This window comes from Nyctereutes procyonoides, unplaced genomic scaffold (genome assembly GCF_905146905.1).
Source record: "Nyctereutes procyonoides isolate TBG_1078 unplaced genomic scaffold, NYPRO_anot_genome, whole genome shotgun sequence".
In the NCBI taxonomy this organism is placed as follows: domain Eukaryota; kingdom Metazoa; phylum Chordata; class Mammalia; order Carnivora; family Canidae; genus Nyctereutes; species Nyctereutes procyonoides.
In genome coordinates this window covers 3,718,280-3,742,854 of record NW_026575029.1, presented here as the reverse complement: position 1 = coordinate 3,742,854, position 24,575 = coordinate 3,718,280, and the positions used below count along the sequence as shown (strand labels likewise).

Genomic DNA, 24,575 nt, shown 5'->3' with positions numbered 1-24,575 from the left:
CTTTCCTTCAATGAAGACAACCTTAAAAGACACCCAGTAAAGTTGACATTGCCCATGTGTTTAGTTAATACGCCCATGTTTCAAAAAGACTCGTATTACCTCATTGAGGGTGCTTCCCCTAGCGCTGTTGAAACCTGACCCTGAAGTGTTTCCATTATATTGTCATCTGAGTACAACTGCATAGGTGTATTAAACTGAGCATGTACAATCTTCACACCAGGAAGTTCCATTTCCAAAGGAATGTTAGGGGCCATCTTAGCAGCAACTTTCAAGTCACCTGGGCAAATTGTACTAAGAGTACTGACAGAAGAAGGGGTGCTACGTCCACTGCCACCGTCAATACCGGACGGAGTACTGCATCCACTGTGTTAATGACCACGTGACACAGACATGACACAGGAATCAGAAAATCCAGACAGAAGAACACAGAGAACAAGTATAGAAAGGTTAAAAGAAATTGAAGACAGAAAGTAAGAAGTGAATTAAACCAAATTCAAATGAAATACTTATTTCTGGCTAGCATGTATTTTACAAAGGCAAGACATTTCAAAATTTGTGATTGCAGAAAGTTCAAGAAAATGAAAAAGTACAGGTGATACTGCATTTTTTGGCTCTGTTCTACTAGGCAATATGTTGAGGGTTACACACAGAGTTGTATGTGAAGTAGAAAAGATGCAACTATCTTTGCTTTTTTAAAAATAGGCCAAATAATTTTAAGCTTGCCCACGTCACAAATAATGCAGGGGAAGGACATTGGCTGGATGTCCTTTTACATTTATGAGCTGTGGTATTTAAAATTAAAATATTACTGAATGATCCTTCATAAATAGTAAGGAACTATGCAGCCTGAAGATCCCATCAAAAATTTAGGCTAAACATTTCAAAATAAGAAGTATGTTTCAGCAATGCAGTTATGCTTTTATTGAAAAGTAACTAGCAACTTAAAGGTTCCATGATAAACATTATGTTTTAAAGCTATTTTGTAAATGTCTTATAGTTGCCATTTTAACTTTCTCTACTTTCATTCTTTAACTTTGTGAAAATACACTTTAATAAATTGTTCAGTGATTTGATACAGGCTCTAGAAACAGCCAATAAATGCTTGTCACCTTGAAATTAATTGATTAGAGTGCAAATAAGGTGGTCTTAGACTCTTTGGATATTACCTAGGGCTAAGCTATATTTCTTTCATAGCTATTTCATGTAACATTTTGGAGGCACACGTGTATCTACATGCATATTTCTCATTTCCTTTTAAAGATCAATTGAGGAGACTTATTATTAAAACATAAGAAAGGCCAATCATGCAAATTGCAAGAATAACTAGAGGTATTTCATATTCTCTATGAATCTAGATAGAAATCTAGTCACAGCTGGCACACCAATAACTTAAAATGTCACTTTTCTACATGCATTTTAAGTGCAGAATAAGAAGTTCATTTTACAAGAATATGCTAAGATTTCTTTTTTAATTAAGCACAGTCATTTAAGACTAAGCCAAAAGAAATGTTAGTATTTGTAAATTTCTATCATGCTTGCAGGTTAGTGTTGCTGTAAACCCCAGACAGAAAACAGTTTGTATGACATGTTTATGTCAAAGTTCTTTTTCTCTTAGGGCTGAAGTATGGCTGTTACATTTACTTTCTAGGGCTACTTATGCTAACCTGAGCGCCATATAGACAGCAAAACCCGAAAGGATATTGGACATTGATTTTGTTGACTTCATCAATGTTGTACCCTGTTTAGTCTAGACAACCCATGCCACTAATGGATTTTTAAATTTTTTGTCTTGTGTTATCCAGTTAAACCACCTTGATGACCTAAATGAGGCAAGTACATACATATGGATGTGCTCCTTCACTTCCTGGCTGTTGAGAGCCTATTTAAAACCCAATCTGTAAATTAGCTAATCACATACAAAATGCAGAGTGGTTTATTTACCATTTTTGTAGGCTCAACACTGTCCTAGCTCCTGACCTTGACCTCAGTTGGTAAAAGAATAAAAGTGAATTTTCAGTTATAGTGCAGTTTACTCAGGCTTATATTGACTTGTCCTAAGTAAAATGAAGCATATTAAATTGTGATTTTTAGGACTTGAAACACTGAGTTGTATCTTGGGAGAGTGGGCTTAAAATAGTGAACCTTGTCAGCTAACATTTATAGCTCCTCTGACCCTACGGTGTGCCAGGCATAGAGCTAGACATAGGGTAGATAAACTACGAGCAATCAGAACCTACTGATAGACCTTATTTTATAATTGTAATTAGTAATCTTTTTCTATTACTAGTGTTCTTGTGTATAGCATGCTTGTGTATGTAATTTTATTCAAGCAAGGATTGTGCCTTCTATTGCCTGGTTTCTTTATTATTCTATTCAGGGGCCCATGGTTATTGAAATGATAAGAAATAAACCCTAAGTAAATAAGAACAATCTTTATATGAATTTCTGAGACAATTTCTCAAGATCTCTTGAACTGATTCTTTAAATAGTTTTCATTGACCTCATTCACTGTGGGCAGTATCATGGGTCACCTGTGACCTGGAAAGGTAAGTACTAATGAGATTCTTGACTTTGACTTAGTGACTTAGCAAGACCACCTGTAAACTTGATGATACACTCAATTACTTCTTGCCTCCATAGATCATCAGACAGAGAACTAATTTCCCTGGTCTTTTTGGGGGGATAAGCTTCTGGAAGTGACCTGTCCAAAACCACTCACAGGATTCTATTTTATCATTTGGATCTGTAAAATAAAAATTTAAAATGTACATATTTGCCCATGAAAATAATGAATTTTGAATATGCTTCAATTATGAAATAATTAAAAGAACCATAACTAGCAGTATGGCCCTGAGGAGATTAACACAGTAACAATTTAGCATCTCACATTTCCTTCTGATTAAAAACTTGTTCATTGATCGTTGGGTGCAGCCACCTAAAGTTCCACTTTGACAATCATTTGGTAAAGAGCAAGAAATTCAGAAGCTAGGGCAAATAGTGAGGGGACACAGGAAGAAAGGAAAGGTAGTAGAGGTATTTTTACAATTCTTTAAGATTTGTGTTCTGGTGCCTGTCTTAAAGGAAACCTTTTCATCCCTGTTCCTCCTCTCTCCTCTCCCAATTCAGCCATATTGAAAGGTACCTTTCAATGACAAAAGTATGAGTGGCTTGTCACCATATTAAAATTAAAGTGAAAAATATAAAAGAAGGCCATGAGCTACCTGAATCTCTCTGACTTCCCCTGAATTTTTATAGAATTCAAAGTGTTACTGGTCTTTAGCAAAGGCAACATCTTGTGTGACTCTAACCATGAAGTCCTATAGTTCAGATTAGTGAATTTATAGTTAAACCAACCTCAAAAGAATGCAAGTGTATTAATTCTACTGTGCTCCTTTAGAAAGTTGTATATATATTTATTGAATAGTAACATAGCATTTTAGCTCTTTTTTTTTAATTTATTTATTTATTTATGATAGTCACAGAGAGAGAGGGAGAGGCAGAGACACAGGCAGAGGGAGAAGCAGGCCCCATGCACCGGGAGCCCGACGTGGGATTCGATCTCGGGTCTCCAGGATCGCGCCCTGGGCCAAAGGCAGGCGCCAAACCGCTGCGCCACCCAGGGATCCCAGCATTTTAGCTCTTAATCTAGTGTTATGATTTTGACGGCGGGGCTGGGAAGCTGTTGAATGTGGACAAATAGGGAAGAAGATTCAGAGGAAAAGGGAATGGGAACCAGAACACAAAAGAAGGGAAGTAAAAAAAGGCTTGTGCAGAGTTGCATGTATGAAGAGGGGCGGGGGATAGCTCTTGATTCTTCTTGCCACTCAGACAATATTATCAGGTACTCTTGGGATTTTGTTCCTTTATCTAATGAACATTTATGGAGCATTTGATCTGTCCCAGCCTTGTTTCTAGGTGCTGGGAAGACATAAGGTGCTCCATTCTAGTGGGGGAAGATGTACTTGGTAGCCATTACTTTTTTAGCATCGTCTCCTCCTCTTCGACTCTATTGCTCCTGTCTGAGTCTGATATGACAAAATTGTCCAGCTTATTTTGAGATAATCCTCTGGCCCTGACTCCAGCTATGGAAGGGTCTGAACAAGGAGATCATCTATCAGTTGATGACTGACCATCTAGACCAGGTATCATAACTTGGATCCCACTAGAGGCTAGCAGGGTTACACATGTATGAAAATGAGCCAGGTATCAGGAGTGATGGGCATCTTGACAGGATGGGGAGTAGATATTTCAGCTTATGGCATTTACTTAAGTTCATTTTTTTTTTAAAACAACAGGAAGATTACACAAAACACTGTCTGTAAATTGGATGGGTCACTAGCTTGGGACACTGGATATAGATCATTAGTCAATAATCCTAACCACCGACGTCCTTCCTTTGAGCTGACTAATGTAGCTGAAGTCAGAGGAATGGGTTTAAGATTTCCTAAAGTCACTCTTTTCCAATGTGCCAACACAGGGCATTAATTTCTCCCCCCTTGGGTTGGAGTACAATTTCTAGAGAAGATATTTATTTTGAAAAGGATCACCTGAAGATTATCTGTTTCTCTGATTGACAGCCAGGAAGAGCTTGCTCATTCTTACTGCAGTGAGTACACAGTTATCTGTGAGGGTAACCAACATACCCCCTTTCTCCCAGCTCTCTCCTTATACTTATTTTCCCCCACATGGAAAATACCTTTTCAAGTGGCCTCTCTTTCTTGTAAAGTATCCATAAGATGTTTATATAAGAGCTAGAATGAGTGGGGTTCCCCAGCGGGCTGGTGGTGCAGGGAGAGGCAGTTGTTTAGGTGGGCTACTGCACCAGTGCTCCCACAGGGCCCCATCTGCTTCCTTACTCCTGACCGGGGGCTGATTTCCAGATTTGTTTCTGCTGGCTGAGTCTTCCTGACCTGGAAATGGGGTACACCTGCCTTCCTCAAAGGTCACTGTGTTCTGGATGGGATCCTCAGAACAGCAGGGGTATTAGTTATAAATATACAAGGTGATTGCCTAACTTTTCACAGCTCTATAATCTTGTCAGTATTTACTCTCATAAATGGAGATGAGTCGCCTCCTATGCTGTGTGAAATGAGTTTGTTTCTTTTGCTTTTGAAATAAGCTTCAAGATGAGCAGAGTCACTCCAAACACCTACGTGTTACTCTTTTAACTGATTAGTAAGGATTTATTAAAGAAACATGCACTCCAGACATCACAATCTCAGAGCTTATGACCTGCTTCGGCTAGGGATTATGAAAGGTTTGGGCCGAACATTGTGCTTGTGTTCAAAGTAGTTCACATCCTGTAACAACAAAGGGTTAAAAAGTTCCTCAGTGGAAGACAGTTGTTTTTTTTTTTGTTTTTTTTTAGATAAAAGTAAATGAATGATAATTGTACAGAGAGGATTATTTACCACTAAACACTGACATAACTAAAAGGGTGACAATGGAACCAGAGCAATTTTCTTTGTTTTAAGCATCTGTTCACTAAAAATGTTCAGGAACTGGCAGATTGGACTCTCCAGAATATTACCCATGTTCTAGATGCTTGTCTTTAAAAATCTGATCATGCCTTCAGGAAAGTAAAAATAAAACAGCAAGAGCTGGACTTTTGAAAGAAAAAGAAACCGCACTGTCACTGGTAAGAGCATGGTGGCCAGAAGTACTGGGTTGGGTACTTACTTTTGAGGTGAGCTAGGAATGAGACCCCGCAGCTGTCCATGAAGCGCATCTTGTATATTGCTAGTTGAATAGAGCCCAATTGGTGAGTTATAGGAAGCGCTCACTACCTGTCTTTTGTCATCAATGTTTGCTGCTGCAACAAAAGGCTGGGCCCTTCTGTTGTGCGCGGTACCAATGGGTTTGAACTCCTGTACAATGGCAGACAAAATACACAGAGCCACAGAATGCACAATAAAGCCGTTAATGAGCAAACCAACCGCATCGCTATTGTTAATCAAGGCTTCTTTCCCCTACTGCAAGACTCATGGTGAGGTTAAAGGCGGAGGGAAGTGTAAACCTTTCTACATTTTCCATGAACTTTCCATGTGCTGTACTCAGCCACCAAATGGTGCAAAGGAACTGACCTTGTTTAAATATTCTGAAATAATTCGAACCTTATACTTTTCACTTGGCCCTGCTGACTTTGACTTCAATAGCTTTTAAGCGAGTCTCCTATGACTCATTTGAATACAGAAATTCTGTGTCAGAATTGAGATTCGGGGCTCAGAATAATTATTATACTTAACATTTTCTCAAGTAGGACTTACATATGCTTTCTCTTCTATTAATATCTTAATAAAACGTCCTCCATTTTAGGAAATGGAAGAGCAAAAAACAGAAAGAGAGGGAGCACTTATGAATAACTATACTAAATCATTTTAACTAATCCAAGTAAAAGTGCTGTTTTTTTCTTAATACCTACCACAAAACACAAAATTCTTGATTTGCCCTAAAGTCTAACCTTAAATTTAGAACAAGTAATAAGAATTAAAAGACTGAAAAAGAAAAGAATTAAAAGACTGTTTTTCCTCACAAGAGGTTTTCCAGTTTTTATATATAGATTTATAATTTTGTAAAGTCATTAAATATGTTTTTCTTTTAAGCAGCAGAAGAAAACCAAATGGGAAGGCTAAAATACACACAAACTGATTCTCTTTCCAATTTTTTTTTCATTTGGCAGCATCAGGAAGATAAATCTTTCCAATATTTTCACTCACACACTCACATTGACTTCGTTTAATTTTGTGAATGTGCCACCAGCTTTTCACACAGATTTCAACTAGTACAAACATTTATGATTCTTTGAAAGGTTACTGAAAAGAGGCTGTTTTTATTAAAAAAAATAAAAAGGTCTTGTGATATTCTGCTCATGTCACTTTTTTCTCTTCTTGTCATCACAAATGAAGACGTTGTGGGATGGTGCTTTTTTTGTTAGAAAAACAGGTTGTCTTCCTTTCTTTGGGATGGAACCAGAGTTTTGTACAGAGTCTTGTGCTTGAGAACACCAACCACTTCCTTTAGGGACCCATGCCACAAATTGCTTTGTTTTGGTTCTTAGCAAACAATCACACGTCTTGTCCCTGTTCCCCCATCTAGCTAGGTCTATTGGCAGAGCTCACTTAAAAGAATAGTTATAAGAGGCAAATGAGGTGCAGCTTCAAATACTAGTTGAGTTTTTGACTCCAGTGCCTCAAATCTCATGGTACCTGAAAAATCTGTGAGGTGGTAAAGAGTAGATTTTCTCCCATCACCTTGGACAGCATAGTATACAACAGCCTCTTGAACCGAAAAGTCTGAATTGAATACAGTAGCCTGTGATCCTATAGTGTGGTTGGATTGACTAATATCTTACTGATTCATTATTTTTACCTCCAGAATAGTGGCTCATTGCCTAGGAGTTGGTTGGGTGACAATATAGTTTCTGTTCTTAGGTTGCAGAAAAAATGAAACAACCAAATGTGGCTTTAGAAAAACGCTGATTCCTCAACATGTGAAAACGTGTGTCATCAAACATTGATATGGTGGTACCATCTGATTGTTTTGGCTGATTGAATAATGAATTTTGATTGGCTCTTTATGATTAACCATTCTGATTAGTCATTATTACCGCATGAAGAAAGTGAACTGGAAATAATTGTAAGTAATTACAGTGGTCATGACTCAAACTTTTGTTCCTCTTTTTGATATGAAAATAGACAGAAAGCTAATTGCCTCATTTAGTTTTGGTATATTATAAATTTCTCAAGCTAATTAAAAGAGTGACTCAGGCACAACTGAAGGACTCAAGCTTTGTGGATTTTTTTTTTTAACTAAGTGTGTTTAAGTATGCCTTAAAGACCTTGGTAAAGAGAATTAAATTCAAAAATTAGCTAATGTAATATGATGGTTTTGTGGTGAAAAAAGTCTCTGCCCTTATCACTTGTTAGTCTTAAAATGATAAATAAACATGGATGGTGACTGTCCTGTAAATGAGGCAACTTCTTTGGAAATATTTGTGCACTAATAATATCTAGTAGTGCTTCTAAAAAGCAGCATCTGAGTTAATGAGTGCCAAGCTTTTTCTTTGCTGTTTTCAGTTTCAGTTACATATTGTAAAAGTTGCAAATGTGTAATTTGTTAAAATAAAAAAAACCCTTCTATTTTCTGCACATAATCATAAAAGGATCATGAAAGGAAGTGCTTCTCATACAGCCTTCAAACATTTGTATTTAGGCTTTGCAAAGCATTAGTTTATGGGCTGCTAGAGTCATTCCAAAAAAAAGCAGGATGAAGTGGATACATCAAAGGTAAACAAATTTGAGTATGGCACAGAGAGGGAACATTCTATCCGAGTGTTACATCATTGTTGATGGTCAAATAGAATCAAGAGACAAAACCAATGAGAAATTTGCTATTCCCCTTCAATTCCTTTTCACTTTTTCTGGAAAATCATTAGTAATAGAAAATTCCCATAAAAAATTATATACCAGTCAATATAGTCCAGCTCTTGTGTTTATTTTACCCTGACAAAAGCATCCGAATGATTCTCAGCGCTTAGGAATTCAATAATTAATTCTTAATTAATGCATTTTCAATAGTATTTTTAAATGTTAGGAGCTTATATTAAGGAATAATAGCTTGAATTCATAAAATGCTAGAGCTGCCAGAGAAAAGTTAGGCAGCTGGATAGGGATTTGCTGATCCTGGGGAGAATGCAGGTCGTGACAGCCATCTCCTAAGCCCTTAAAATGACCTTAGCAGTGAAGCATTCACAGACACTTCCACCTTTCGACTTACTTGAAGAAGTGGTCCAGGGATGGAGATTCAGGCCAAGAACTGAGGCAATTACCAGCTCCAACAGAAACATGGTTTGATAACGTGGATATATGTATTATTTACTTATAAAAAAAGTGGTGGGGAAATAACACAAACTATATCAAGTGACCGTATACTTGATCAAGCCATACTGAGAAACTGACAGTATTTTATCATGTTTGTAATTTACGAACAATCATAATTGTTCATAAATTATGCTCATGCTCACCCCTCAAATGAAAAATAAAGTCACCGTTATAATTTTTTTTTAACGATCTGTTTCAAGTGTTTCCCATGTATAATAGGGGAAGAGTTTGGAGAAATGGGGATTAAGAAACCATGTTTTGTGTAGTCAGTCCACCTTCCAGTTCATCAACAAATTGTAGAATAAAGGTATCCTTTGAAAATATAAGTGACTTCATTCAACTCGTATCTCACTTGATTCTATGTGTAGTTCTAATACATCTTGATTATCAAATCTTCTATGCAAGGATGCAGTCCTTTTATGGAAATAGAAACAGCTATCTTCTCATTTAGAAAAGAATGATTTTTGTTTCTGAAAAGTATCTTTCTTGTATGTGATAGCTACATTGTAATTTTGAGTTGTTCAACTCACATTAAACAAAGATGGGGGTAATGTTTTATTTGAGAATGTCAGCTTTGGAGAAGGACACAGAGCTCTAAAAATATACCTTTAGTGTAGAGCAATAATGCTTTGTATGGGAAAATGCATATGTCTGCTCATAGGCCACAGTTAGGATTATATGGAAGGCATTCATTCAGCGGCTGGAACTAGCTTTTTATATATAAATATATAACTTTTTATAAATAAAGAACACTTATTCAATGGCTTAGAATAGCATCTAAGGCTTTTCAAGCCTAAGATTCAAGTCTAAATTGATAAAACAAAATTTATTAAATCATTAAAACAAAGTTTAACAATTTAATAATAGTATGGATAAATAAAAAAAAACCCTCAGTATTTAAATTTCATGTCAGTTATTACTGTACCTGTGTATGAAAAAGTCCTCAAGATCTAAAGCTAGACATAGAGAAAACACTGAAAAGAAATACATTAACTTTTTGTTATTTGTGGCTGGGTTTGGATGGTAGGATATAGTGTTCTTTCCCCTAATGGATATATATTACTTTTAAAATGAAAGAGTGTTATATTCTAATAGCAGAGTTCACAAAACTTACAGTAAACATTTCACTTGGGTTGAGAAACAAGAACTCAAATATTGTATTGCTCAATGACCTTTTCTATTAATCTACAGTAGCATCTGAAGGCATGATATATTAATAGCATTTGTTTCTCAGATGACACTCTTTGTTGTCCAGAAAGTTGTTTTATTTGCAGAGGTCCCATTTTTGGAGGGTGGGGGGAAGACCTCTCTTTGCAAGACCTCTTTTTGCATGGAGTGTGTTAACTAAAAAGATAAAATAAGACAAACATAACCTCAGTTTAGGTTTTCTCCACTCTCATGCTACAAGTTAAATTCACTGCTTTTTCTTTTTTTATCACTACATTTTGTTAAGTTTCTGCTTTGGCATTTCAGATAGCAAGGATTACGCTGAAGTTTAGCTATGTTTGTAGGGAATGTCCATCCTGAAGTGCCAAGTTATATGAACGGATCATGCAGAAATCTGGCCTGAGGATCAGAAGGACAGGAATCCTTTGGCCCATTAGGGGAAGGATTGAAATGGTTCTTATCTCTGAGACCTTCAAACACTAGCCTCTTGGAGGGAGTGCCAGTAAGAATTAGTCATGACTCAAAGTAAAGGAACGTTCAAAGGCTCCATCTGACTGGCTTCTAGAGTCTTTAACCTAATCTTGACCTTTTCTTTTTTTAACCTATTTCATTTTCTATCTTTTCCCCATTTCATATCTTAAATGTCCATATTGCCAAACCCCAAAATGTAGGACGTGTGGGCTAATACATGACTGATGAGAGGGTAGAGTATTTAAAATTAGCGCTATTTAAAAAAATCCAGTTCTTAGGATAATCATGGTCATAAATTAGTACTTGCAGATTTATAAAAGGGGGTTCTTCTAGAAGGAAACTCAAACAATTTCCCCTAAACTCCAAATGCGGAGAGATGTTAGCAAAACACAGGCTCCCGTCTTGGTCTAAGCTCAGCCTCATGCTTAATAAATACTTGCTGAGTCACCCACATGCTAGAGCAGGCCCTGCAATATGATCAGGGATCACTGGAGATTTGGTACTTTGGTCAGATCTTTCTCATTTAACCCATATCTTAGCATCTCATACTGGTGAAATTGGATTTTAAAAATTAGGAGAAATTTTGAATACGTGAACGCATAATTTACAGAGAGTTTTGGATGTGTACTATATATGGAGAGGAAATTCAGAATTTTATGCATTTTTTCCTGGTGATAATGAGATTGGGTGGTCAATAAATGCATATATGTGAGCCTTAAACTTTGACTGCTTTCTGTTGTTTTTTAAGACACCACATGACGATCTCTTTTTTTCATGTGCTGCCTCTAAGTGATGAATTGATGAAGGTGGGAGGAAGCTGGTGGGCTTGGGCATTACTGCAAAGGACTATCTACAAGTGACAGCTCTGCCTGGAGAGTTTTGCTTTTTCTTCTTACAATCTTTCCTTCTATCAAAGATAATGCTGATTAGAAGTATTGTTATTATTCACCAATCCACGTCCGATGCCAGGGGGTAAGCCACCAACATCATTCAGATCCCTTCTCCCCACATCTATTTATTTATTTATTTAGTTATTTAGTTATTTATTTATATTTATTTATTTATTTTTCTCTCCACATTTATTACCTATCTCATCCATTTCATCTTTTGCTCTCTCTTCCTGAAGAGCTGAGCTCTTACCTGAACTAAATCCCACTTAACCTGCATGACCACTCTTAGCCTGCAGCAGCTGGGGCTCGAGGCAGCTGAGCACCATTCTGAGAACTGGTTCCCAGATGTGCTCCTGGGCAGGGTTAGAAAAGGCACTGCATTGGTAGAGCCTCACCTCCAGATCCTTTCACTCATGGGTCAGCTGTTTATTGAGTGCTTGCTATGTGTCATACCTGGGAGACTCTGAGGGAAGAGAACAGACACAGCAGTTCCCATCTTCGTGGATATTCCATATCCTGCTCCTTCAGTTTGGGGGCCTGTCTTTTCCTCCTTTAATCATAGTGATTTTTAGGCCCAGGCTCTTCCTTTCTTCCACTAGAAGTCTAGAGCAAGGACCTAATAAACTCATGCCTTCTAAAGACTAAGCTACTGAGGATGCTTCTTCTCCTGGAGGAGATTGTATCTGAACTGAATATAAAGTTTTAATCCAAAGTAATCTGTAACGACCCTTGCAATAGTAATGTGGAAGGCATTCCTGGTGTCCAGGAAGTCCTATCACATGCCAGGGGCCTGCCCATCACGGCCTGGTGTGAGGGCATAGGAACTAGAATGGTATCACCGCAAGCTCCCACTAAATTGAATACCTCTATGAACAATTCTATGTACCAAGTTCTTTTTCTACAGTGTTTTATTTAAAAATCATTTTATTTCAAATTTTAAAAATTTACATTAAATAGTTTAAATATTTTAAATTTAATTTAAATTTAATTTAAATCTTTGCGAAGCCCTATGAGAAACAGGTACCTGTTACACTAAATGTGTTTTATCAAGGAGAAAGTGGAGGCTTATGGAGAGGATGAAAAATTGGAAGCACGAATTCAGGAGTTGGTGATCCTGGAAAGGGAAGTGCTGCTGAAGCATAAGTGACAAATATGTCTTCAATGCATTGTCAGGAGATATATAGGGAAACTACAGCTTGGGGATATTTAATCCATTTAGCATGAATACTTGTTTAAAAAAGGATACCCAATTTATATTTCTGTCTCTCTAAACTTGGGAAACCTCTGGCTAACGAGAGGTTCTAAAATCCTTTTCGTAATTACATTTTCCCATACAGCATAACTGAGGGTTGGCTTAATTTCAGTTCTTTTGGAGCTCTTGAAAGCAGACATAATCAGATAAACATCAGATTATTAGATTAATTTAGCTCATTAGAGTTGCCTCAAGGGAAAATCCTCTATCTTTTGTAATTCTACTGCATGGATAGAATTTCACCATCATTACATAATGTGAAACCCTTTTTTGTAGAGCAAACTTAATCACAGATCACCAGAACTGGGAATTTAAAAAGGATGTAGAATAAGATCTGAATGAAGACCTCGAAGAATTGAAGTTCACAATAATTATTAGATTAGAGACACCTGTTTCAAATGGTAGACCCTAATTTCATTTTGCTTTGTTTTCACATTTTAAACTTCTTGGATTATGTCATAGTCCTTTGGGAGAAGTCCATCATAAAGAATGAAAAAAATAAGTGGACTATAGGTAGACATAGCCAAATTTATCCCGAGAACCTATTTGTCTTTTAACAAGGCACTTGCCTGGGGATACTTCTCTTTTTTTCTTGATGTAAAAAGACATGGATAATATAAAGAAATCTCACAGGGTAAAGATGGATAATGGCTCCATCATGTGGCTTATTCCAATTTTTTATATTTGCCACTTCTGTCTCTTGGAAGGCATCCACATGATTTAAATGAGAATATAATATGAATATCATTTACTCTAAAATTCATACCTGTGGTTCTGATTCTAAGTTGATTTTGAAAGGATGAGCCTTTCCATCTTCAGATACCTGCGGAGACCATAGGCGAGTTTCTCCCCTGTAAATAAAAGAAATTTTGTAAACTCTAAATTCTAATGATACTTCCAGTTTTAGTATACTCTAATCTCCCATAGCATTTATGAAAATACTATCAAACCTTGATAATTTAAGCAAAAGCAATACTCTTTGCTCAATTATTCTGTATTCTCCCAACTAATTAGTTTTTTTTGGGTACTTTTGGGGAAACTCGAATGAATAAACATTGCACGGGGGACTTCTATACACTGAAGTTTGTGTCCCCCTCCCCACCAAGTTTTGATGCTGCAACTCTACCCCTCAATGTATTTGGAGGTGAGGTCTCTGGGAGGTAATTAGGATTAGATTAGGTCCTGAGGGTGGAACTGTCACGATAGGGTTAATGTCCTTATATAAACGGAAGAGACAGGAGATCTTGGTCTCTGTGTCCACGCACCAAGAAAAGGCCAAGTGAGGAAATAATCTGGAACCTGACCATGCTGGAACCCTGATCTCAGACTTCCAGCCTCCAGGACTGTGAGAAATAAATTTTTGTCTAAGCCACTCAGTCTATGGTATTTTTGTTATAGGAGCCCAAACTGACTAAGGCAAAGACATTGCACAGTCTCGGTAATACCTGCAGGGAACAGCCCAGGAGAGGAAGATTCTGGGGGCAGACTCCCTAGGTTTCCTTCCTATCCTACCCAGGCCACCACAGGAGTGGTGAGTGGTTTGCCAGAGGGATTTGCTGTTGGCATCAAGGAAATGAGCTTTAGTCAATCTCATGTCCTTCTCATGTATCTGTTTGGGACCATGAGCTTCTAAAGGACTGTGCACTTGGCAGGAACCTTAGTTATACAGAAATAGGGAAAGAGTCCATTTTACCTCTGAAATGGTAGATTGGCTGATTGATTGTGCCTTCTGAACCACAGCCATTATTTTCACAATTCTGTTTCAGATCAGGGTTATGATGGCCAAGGATCAGTTTCAATTTCCATATATATATGGAAAGGTCTCATTTCCATTTATTTATATATATATAATATAATATATAATATATAATATATAATTATAATATATATAATAATAATAATATATAATATATATAATATATATATATAAAGGTCTCATTTCTAACACTTTCACTGCATGTGCACTCTTATACACCTTGTCAGATTCTTCTGGACTGAATTCTGTACAAAATAGCCAATGGCATACAGGGTATTAGCCACCAATTTTCAATATGATCATGTTTTGGCAAATCGAGAAATTCTTTTAAGAGACTCTTTAAATTCCATTCCATTCTCTACCACATTTAGAACAGCAGTACCAGTAGCTATGCTGTGCAGTGTTTCTGTGGCCAATAACTTTAGTGGTTCTATTTTCATAGTCACTTAATAGGAAAAAGAATTCTTTTAGCTTCTTTACTTATGCTGACATTCCAGGGAATTCTTTTCAGAAATAGTTCGTTAACAATTACTAGATTGGCAGGCATTCATGAAAAGCAGACCAAAGTGGTCGATACATTAAAAAAAAAAAAAAAAAAAGTCAAAATCCTAGGTCCTGTGACATTCTTTCTTACTGGGAGGATAAAATCATTTATAGTTCTGGTTTAGGTTCTCCTGCAAAACAGATCACATTTTTAACACCATTAATTAAAGAGCACCTGTCAATTTTGAGACACAGCTGGTGTGCTGCTGCTTTAATCCTGTCCTGTGCATCAGCATGAGTCATGGACTCTGTACCAAAGCCATCAATAGCCAGGATGACATCTCCAGGACACAGGTTGGCAGCTGCTGCCTTGCTTCCTGGAGTAATCTGGAAGAAATCATGGCATCATTTAAAAACCAACATTCTGCAATATCTTGAATTTTGTGCCTGAAATTTGTATTTCAGTTTGGTAACACTTTAAATGTTTCACTGGCAGGGAATTTTAAATCTTACTTAAAATAACTCTTCTAAGACATCTTCCTTAACACCCTGTTTGAATCATATTTTCTTTGCTTTAAACAAAATAATGTGTTCTTTAGGTTTTTTTCACCCATAACTCTCTATTTGGGAGTACAATTTCACACCAAATTTAGGGAGCTTTTATATTTGAATTGAAACTACTGTAGCATCCCTGTAAGTAATGTGCTTAAAATTCACATGAAGGAGCATCTAGGATGTAGAAAGCTGGAAAGAGACTTACTCTTGCAGTAATAAGAGTCATATCATATACAAAATTATAACTTTTCATGAACGGTTCAGAGAGCTGAAGCGTCAGGGCAACCAACTAAGCCTGGATCAAAGGAAAGACAGGTGCCTCCAAGGAAAGCCAAGATGTAAGCAACTTGTATTACTTGTATCAGAGCACAGAGGAAGATGGGGGCACCATTCTAGCAATAAAGAAGAATTCAGCTAAAATGATGACAAAGTAGTAAAGTTAACATTGGGAGTCTAGAGCCCCTGGGCACTGTAAACACAAGAAAAGTTTATTTTCACACACAGCCTCTTCTCTGTGAATGAAAAACAGATTGAAAAAGAAAACAGATTGAACAAATAAAAAGCAACTAACAAGACACTAAATTGTGATTAAACCTTATCAGAAATTCCACTAAATGTAAATGGTCTAACCACATCATATTCTGTGTTTTAACAGAGATTGTCAAACTAGGTTAAAAACAAAACAAAACCAAGATCCAATTTTATGCTGTCTACACGAAACCCACATGGATTTTTCTTTCTTTTCTTTTCTTTTCTTTTCTTTTCTTTTCTTTTCTTTTCTTTTCTTTTCTTTTCTTTTCTTTTCTTTTCTTTCTTTTCTTTCTTTTTCTTTCTTTCTTTCTTTCTTTCTTTCTTTCTTTCTTTCTTTCGTTGACAAGGTACGTGGGGGGGATGAAAGGAATACTTAAGAATATGGGAAACATAGTTATTAAATGTTTAAAAATACTTACTAATATTGGAAACATATAGGTATGAAATGTTTAAGAGAAAAAATGTGAAATTATTAATTACTATGTTGAGTATCCAATTTTTGATTGCTATACCTACTCCTAATTTTTCTGGGTAAATCTCAATTATTTACAACTGCCTAATTGTCCTTACCTGGTCTTACCCTCCCTACTTCTTTAACACCATCTTACACTATTCCTGCTGCCCTCCACCCACTGTGTTGTAACTATTTCAATTTCCTTCCAGTTCCTCAAACAGACCAAGTGTATACCCTCTTCAGGGTTCTACATGTTATTTTGGCCTGAAATGTTTCCCCTACTCTTCACCCAGTTGCTCCTCCTCATCCTTTAGGTCTAGACTTAAATGTCACATTTTCAAAGAGACTTCCCCAAACATCTGAAGTGGCTTCTCCAGACCCTCTACCATTATTTTCCCACCATTACATCTTGTTCATTTCCTCCCTGAAGACAAGTTGTACTTGTTAATTTACTTGTGTGTTGTTTGTCTTTGCAAGTAGACTGGAAGTTCTTGGAATTAATGGATAACTGAAAATAAATGAAAAGGTTATTTAAAGCAGAGCTCATGAAAGAAAAAGAGCTAGTCCCTACATATCCAAAGATTATAGCTATTAATCAATGCATTATTGTTACATTTGCAAGTTCCAACTGTTTAGAGCAGAAGAATGCACAGGACTTGAGTTAAACCTCAAACTGCTTCAGGAATAAACTAGATTGTTCCTGATATTTTACTTGAGGATCAGTCATTCAATCTTTTTTTCTCTATTTACTTAATTAATCTAGCTATCAAGTCTATTTAACTTTGTGGCTCCAAGGAATAGCCATGATTCATAGAAGTTAATAAAATTGTGAAGGTAATAAATTCTTACATGTCTGAGATCTTCAGTCTCATCACTAAAATGTTTATTGTACTCACTTCATTTCTGTGATCATATCATTGTAGTGATCATGATTATTTTTCAATAGGAACCGTTGATAGAAGCTTGGTGAAGACAATGGGGATTATTATATCCCAGACTTTGGAGGTATTTCATAGCTGTTTTCCATTTGGAAATTCTCCCAGACCCAGAACTGTTAGGAGAATAAAAGTTTCCATCCCCATGTGACTTGCAGGGATAAAAATAATCTTAAACTTTTAATTTTCTCTAACTATAGTTTGTCAAAATCAGTACTATCTTTAAAATTTTGAGACCAGAAGTCTTTTCTTTGAATTAAAAAATAAGAAAGAATGGCTCAAAGTGTTTGTTTTTTAAAGCCTCACATAGTTTTTCTAATATACTTACATAGATTTGTTATATAATGTTCAATCTTGATTTAGAAAAGCCTAACATTATTTTTTAGGTCTGGTTGGGATAAGTGGAAGGCAGGATTATTGTGTATCTGTCTATATAAATTTTAAACTGAGACATCTGGTGTGTGTTGAACTTCAATACTGAACATTACTAAGTTTCACTGAGTATTAATATGTAAGTATTAACACTGTTTTATATTTACTCCAAATATCATATTTGTAAATATGCACTTTCCAATAACTTTGACCATCACAACAACTTTAAGACAGAGTGGACAAAGAAGACTATTTTTCAGAGGAGGATAAATGTCCAAGTAACCTATGGCTTCCTACTAAGATGGGAACAGCTGTTTGGTTATATCAACAGTGGTTTAAGAAGTCAAATAAGAAAGACGGTTGATGGTGACGCCAGAACCCACTTCTGACTTTGCATTCAACCTAGTGATTGATGTTTTGGGATCTCTATGGGGGGAATTGATAAGAAAAAAAAAAGGATGGGGAAGAGAAGGATGGGAGAGAGGGAGAACACATGGTCCTCTCACTTTTGGTTCTTTAGTTCAACTAGGCTAGTGATGAGAAAACGACCATTAAATTGGCCCGGTTTTAGCAAGTAAAACTATCTTTTTAGACATAAAAGTATGTTATGTCCCAGCATTACATTATAGTATTACTGTGTAATATATTATTACTTTATGTTATTGCTCATAGTTTTTTATTAACATTTCCCCCAAAAACAGGAGAAGAGAGAACTAAAATGAAGCAAAGAGTTTCTCAATGGATTATTCATTATTAGCTTCATTACAGTCTCAAATATCAAATGCATTAGAGAAATCATGGAAAATAGTACTGCCATCAGTCATGTAGCACGTGTTTTCAAACTTGTCTAATTAGAAGAATAGCCTGAGGTCCTTGCTGGACATAAAGACTCCCATTCCACTCCAGATGCTTGGAATCACAAATCATAAGCTCTAGGAAAGGAACTAGGGAATTTAAGTTTTAACAAGTGCCTTGGATGTTCCCTATTATTCATATCAACCTATTATGTAGGTCCTTTTGGAAAAAACTAATTTAAATCACAGATAGAGCATCTATAATATTCTACTTACTATAGGAGACAAGAGGAAAACACAAGATATGGCCCTGCTGAGACTTTTTAAAAAAGATTTATTTATTTATCTATTTATTTGTTTGAGAGAGAGGGCAGGAGGAGGAAGAAGGAGAAGGCAAGAGAGGATCTCAAGTAGACTCCCTGCTGAGCATGGAGCCTGATGTGGGGCTTGGCTCAATTTCAAGACCCTGAGATCATGACCTGAGCTGAAATCAAGAGTCGGACACTTGACTGACTCAGCTACCCATGCATCCCCTCTGGTGAGATCTTTATGTTAAGAATAAAAGTGAAATAATTATGGGCAAGACAAGTATACACTGAAGGGCTATGCTGTGGGACATGGACCAAAATAGTGAGAAAGCTCATTCAGTTGTTCTCTGTTGCCTACCAATAAACTCCATTGCCCCACTGTATTCTGCATCTCTAGGCCCATACTTCAGAACCTCTGCAAGTAGCACCTGGGCATGGATAGTTTCATAAGTTATCTGGATGGATCTAATGTGCAGCCAGGGTTGAGAACCATTGTGGTATTGTTATTATTACCTTCATTGTATTACTGAGAACCGTTATCTCACTGAATTCTCAAGACATTCTTTTAAGATGAGAAAACTGATGCTCTCAGAGTATAAGAAACTTGCTTAGGATCACACATCCAGTAAAAATTTGCAATTCCTCATAGGGCTAACTCTGTTGTTCAAACTCTTCCGCTATTCTACAAGGACACTCCTGCAGGTTCATCTCTGCCCTGACTCCTCCTATCTCTTTTGCCATGCTTTTCTCATGGAATCCTGAACAGGATGTGTCATGGTAGTTTATGTACTTGTATGTCCCTTCTCTTCTCATATTGGAGCATCTCAGGGAGTACAAACCTATTAAGTTATCATCGTATCCCCCAAAGTGCCTTCCACATACAGTACATTCTGCACTTAAGAGATATTTGTGGGACGTAGGACTGTTATGAACATATGACCCAGCATCTCCATTCAGCTATATCTTTGGTAGAATTAAAATTAAATAGGTTTTCCCATCAACCTTCCTACTACACTTAAATCCTGGTAAAGGATTGCATTCACCTGTGAAGACTTCTTTCTAAAAGGTCGAATTTCAAATTGTTTATAGTAAAGTAAAATATTTTTCTATGCTCAAGCCTGCAAAAGTTAAGACTATAGTAACGTTTTCATATTGATACCCAAGTCCATGTAGTGTTCTCAGTTACAGTGATGTTGACTCTGAGTGTGCTCTGAATAGGAAGGAGGGAGGAAGAAGGGGAGGAGGCTTTGAGTGGGAAAGGACACACCAGCATCAGATGTATATAATAATCTTACGTCATATACACAAAAGAAACTTGTACTTTATTCCAAATTGGACCATTTGTGAAAACAAACCATCTGTAACTTGGCTGTGATAGTAGATCTACCTTCTGGGTGGTCCAAACGCTTAAAAAAGAAAGACTCCTTAGAATCTTCTTGCCAGAAAAAGAAAAGCTGCTCACTTAGAGATGTGAACCTCAGATTTATTCTGTGAAAAGCAGAGGCCAGATATATACGGTGTTTGCAGTAACAACCCTTTCACATCCACGAGCCAAGTTTATATTGCACAAAGGATAGCACACCTATTGCCTGGAAACTATTTTCCTACAAAATATGTATATCACAATGCATTGCTAATTTTTTTTGAGAATGTCTGGTGTTTGGTTTACCTTACTTCTGATGTCTTTTATGATACAGATTCACCCAGCTGATTAATTGTATTGTAAATTATTTCTAGGGTGGAGACCCTTTGTCCTAATTTTGTGAATTGCAATTTCAATTGCTGGAGAGAGTTACATTTGTAAACCCTTCCCCCAACTCTGGCGGAGTAGAGACCCATTGCCTAGGATCATTTGCATTTGCAAAATGTGAGGTAGGTAGGGAAGGTGATAGCTTGTAGGAAGGAAGACAAAAATTGATTTGACTTGAGAAACGTATCTCATTTATAGGAATTTTTGTGTGGTAATAAGTGCAGGCATTGGTTTCTTTATTCTTTGCATATATAAGAACTTATCTAAAATAGATTAATTAATAAGAAAGCAATTCTCACTTTTGTCTTGGAGAATATCTTTGAGGATATACTCTGCACCTATTATGACAATAATAGTTACATAAAAAGTGAACAATTTAATCAGTCATTCATATTGTCTATATTCCTATAACATAGATGACATACTAGACACTATGCTCAGCACTGAGTAGCCTCTAAATTTAAAAGTTCCTGCATGCAATTTGTGGGATACAGATGTATTCAAGCATCTGTGGTACAAGGCATGATGTAAAAAGAGGTTGTAGGCAAGAGCTATGGTAACCAAATGGATGAAATGCTTATTATGAGTAGAAGGCTAGGGGAGTGTTGTTTGATTGAGTTTCCTTAGAGAGAGGACAGTGAGGTAGGGCAGAAAGGAAAAATCTGGAGAAAAATGATAGCAGCTGTGAACAGATAGAGGAATCATAAGTTGTCCGGAGTAGTGACATGACTACCTAATCTAAAGGAAGAAGAGAGAGGAAATGAAGTTGGAAACTTGAGTTTGGAAGGGAGTGAAGGCCGTGAATGTGCTCAGAGACCACGTATTTTATTCTCTCTAAACTGGCATTGCATTGAAGGGATAAGAGGAGGATAGAAGCAACCTAGCATTTCCTGAAGTGGCTGGTCAGACAAATGCAGAGTGAATCGGAGAGAGGAGACAAAGACCTAGGTGTGAATTTATGGAAGCTTGAATAAGGACAGAGGTAGGGGAAAAGGCAAGTGGTAGATCCTAAAGACAGAGAATCAATAGAACCAGGGGATGATGAAGTGGATGGCGTAAAACATCTATTTGGAAAGATCTGTACAATAAACTGTTTTGTTTTTGTTCATTTGTTTGTTCTACATGTGGAGACTTTAGAATGCAGCCTGCAGAGGCAAGTAGAACTAGTGTTAAGTTCTGTCCCACCATTTGTGATCTTCAGCAGGTTGGTGAAACTCTTGAAGCCTCATCTCTTATCTGCGAAAAGAATAGTAACTACTCTTACAGGATTATTGTGAGGTTTAAGTGAGTTAGTATAAAGGGCTAAGAGATGTGCATGGCAAGCATCGAAGTGCAATAATACGCATAAGATCTTATTCACTACCATTTAATAAAGTACAAAAATTATAAAAGTAATAAAATTTTACTATTTTATTACAACACTGATAATTAGTTTCATGTAATATCTTTTACTCTTCTTACAAGCGATTTTTACTGTTCTTATGATTTCACTGGGAACATTCTCAATTAGGTTTTCACTAAGGCAAAAAGGTTGAAGTGAATAAGCTTTCATTTATTCAACATGCATCTGCTATGTGCGTGGTTTGGGGAACACTTGGAATAGAAAATAGTTGAATTTAACCTGCTATTCTTAAGTTAAATTAATTGAAATTAAATGAGATAATCATTTATAGTCATGCATTGTTATTGAAAATAACAAAATGAAGGATACAAATTAGTAATGAATTAGAAATTCGAAAAAATGAAAAAAAATTAGAATTGGTTTCCCAGATAATAATTGTCATATCAAATACATTTGCCAATAGCTCCTGTAGTCCAACTGGGATATATAAGCCCTGCTTTAAAATAAAGTTTGTTTGTAATGTCAACAACTCAACATTTCAAACATAGGATTAATCATATTGACATGTTACATAGTAATAGCAAGATATTTCTTTTATAAATCTCTTAAAAGGTTTTGGTGACAAAATTATTTCTTTAGGATTTACTAGAAATGTGATTTATCCTTTGTTAGGATTCAACAGCTTATTTTCCTTTAATCTAAACAAATGAAAACTATACTTCAGAAACTTTAAAAATATTTCTTAGTAGAGATAATGGAAACTGTTTTGGTTGGTAGTTCCATAAAAGGCATCCATTGCTTGGCCCAGATCACTAAACCATTTTCTGCTTAATTTACTTAGGAACATTTTGGGGGGTATGTTAAGTTTTCATGTCTCATACAAAAACACATGTCAGATGTGTTTATATGTTTTTGAAAAATGTAAAACAAAGCTTGAAATGTTCCATGGTATGTGTATGTGTGGCACATGCTTTGAGATATTTACAAAAAGACATTGGTTCCCAAGTCTCATAGATATATAATTTTAAGTAGAACAGAATTTAAAAGATATTACCTTGTTCAAAAATATATATGAGTAAATCAGATTACAAGGCATACATTTATAAAATACAATATAAGAAGTAAGGAAGGAAAGAAAACATAAGAAAAGTATAATATTCTGAAAGTTTATGCTTTTAGATGTGTTTAAAAATGCCTTTTAGTGGTAACAAATAATTTTCTAGTAAGACAAACACTTGCGTTAGAAAAAAATCAACTAGACCAACTAGAAATTTCCTAACAGGCCAGAAATCCCTAAATTTCCCTTTTCTTTCTTTTTTTTTTCTTTTTCTTTTTATCTTTCTTTCTTTTTTAATTTTTTCTAATTAGACAATACTCTGGGGGAATATTAAGTAAGGCAAACTTGACTCTGACAGTCAAGTATTACTTTTCAAAGTCATCAGGCTGACTGGTGACTTTCCATCAGGTAAACTAAACTATCTGCTCGCATTTTCTTTGTAGTTTGAGTTATAGGAGAGGCTTCCTAAGCCAAATTCCCAGCTTTGGAGACTTTTTTTTTTTTTCCAAAATGCTTGGAAACCTAGGAAAACACATTAGTAATAGTTTCCCCGTCTGGGCTGATAGGAGCGGCCCCAAGTCGGCCGACCCGGCCGCGTCCTGAGCTCCCCCTCGCCGCAGCTCCGTCCGCAGGTGAAGCGCGCTCAGGTGCGCATCTAGGTCCCAGGAACCACCGCAACCCCCGCCGAGGTCGATCACTCCTCCCTCCTCCCGGGCCCTCATTTCTTTTGTTCCAGAAAGGACCCCGGGGTGGCTGGGGCTGAGGGCAGAAGCCCCCACCCAGCCTCCTCCGGGCCGAGGCGCGGTCGCGCTGTCAGTGCACCCCTCCTGGGCAGTTGCTGCGGACCCAGGGGCTGCGGACCGAGAGCCCGGCGCGGACTTGGTGAAGTCTCGGAACACCGCTCTGCATCCCCCAGCTTCGGCTCGCCAGGTGGCTGCCGCCCCTCAAGCTCTGAGCCGGGGCCGGGGGACCACGCAGCGCACCCGGGGCTCGCGGGCCGCCCTCGGATCCCGGGGGCCCCGCGCGCGCCAGCCCCCGCCCCGCAGCCGGAGGACGGAAGGCACCTACCCTGGTGATGACCAAAGGCTGGTTGAAGTCTATGCCCCCCGAGAGCCTGAAGCCCCAGGGCGCGGGGCCCGGGAGGACCACGTTCTGCGGCATGGTGCTCTTGGCGCGGCCCGGAGCGAGCGCCTGGGGCTCCCCGAGCGGGGCGCAGCGAGGGGCGGCCCTGCCCGCGCCCAGGGTCCCCGAGCCGGGCGGCCGCTCGGCTCCCCAGAAAGTGCCCTCGCCCGGAGCGCGGCCGGGGAGCTTTATCCCCGCTCCCGATGACGTCACCCGCCTGCCCTCCTCCCCACCGCCTCCCACCAAGGAGAGCTCCAACTTTGGAAGAAAGAGCCGCGCCAGGCCCGCGGGAGTTTGCAGCCGAGCCCGGGCTGGGTGCAGCCTCCGACCTCCGGGCGGCGGCCCTGGAGGAGGCTTCGGGTTGCAGCGTCCCCTGGTCTCCGAAAGGGGCACCTGTCCTCCTGCTTCTCTCCTGGCGGCTCAGCGGCGCGCTCGGTTCAAAGCTCAACGCACTTAA

General features: G+C 37.8%; 1 protein-coding gene across 3 annotated transcripts in view; it reads right to left on the bottom strand.

The window, feature by feature from the left end:
- PDLIM3 (PDZ and LIM domain 3) overlaps nt 1–24,286 on the bottom strand; it is a 29,987-nt gene extending 5,701 nt beyond the window's left edge. The window contains exons 1-5 of one of the 3 annotated variants that reach the window (XM_055315730.1): nt 24,065–24,286; nt 15,134–15,285; nt 13,426–13,510; nt 5,233–5,300; nt 100–363 (exon numbers count right to left, since the gene is read on the bottom strand). In XM_055315730.1, the coding sequence (XP_055171705.1) occupies nt 100–363; nt 5,233–5,300; nt 13,426–13,510; nt 15,134–15,285; nt 24,065–24,157 (662 nt within the window). In that variant the 5' untranslated portion in view covers nt 24,158–24,286. Of the gene's footprint in view, nt 1–99; nt 364–5,232; nt 5,301–5,679; nt 5,868–13,425; nt 13,511–15,133; nt 15,286–24,064 lie in introns of all 3 variants that reach the window. The other 2 variants (XM_055315731.1, XM_055315732.1) reach the window with 2 other exon arrangements.
- Nucleotides 24,287–24,575: the final 289 nt, after the last annotated feature.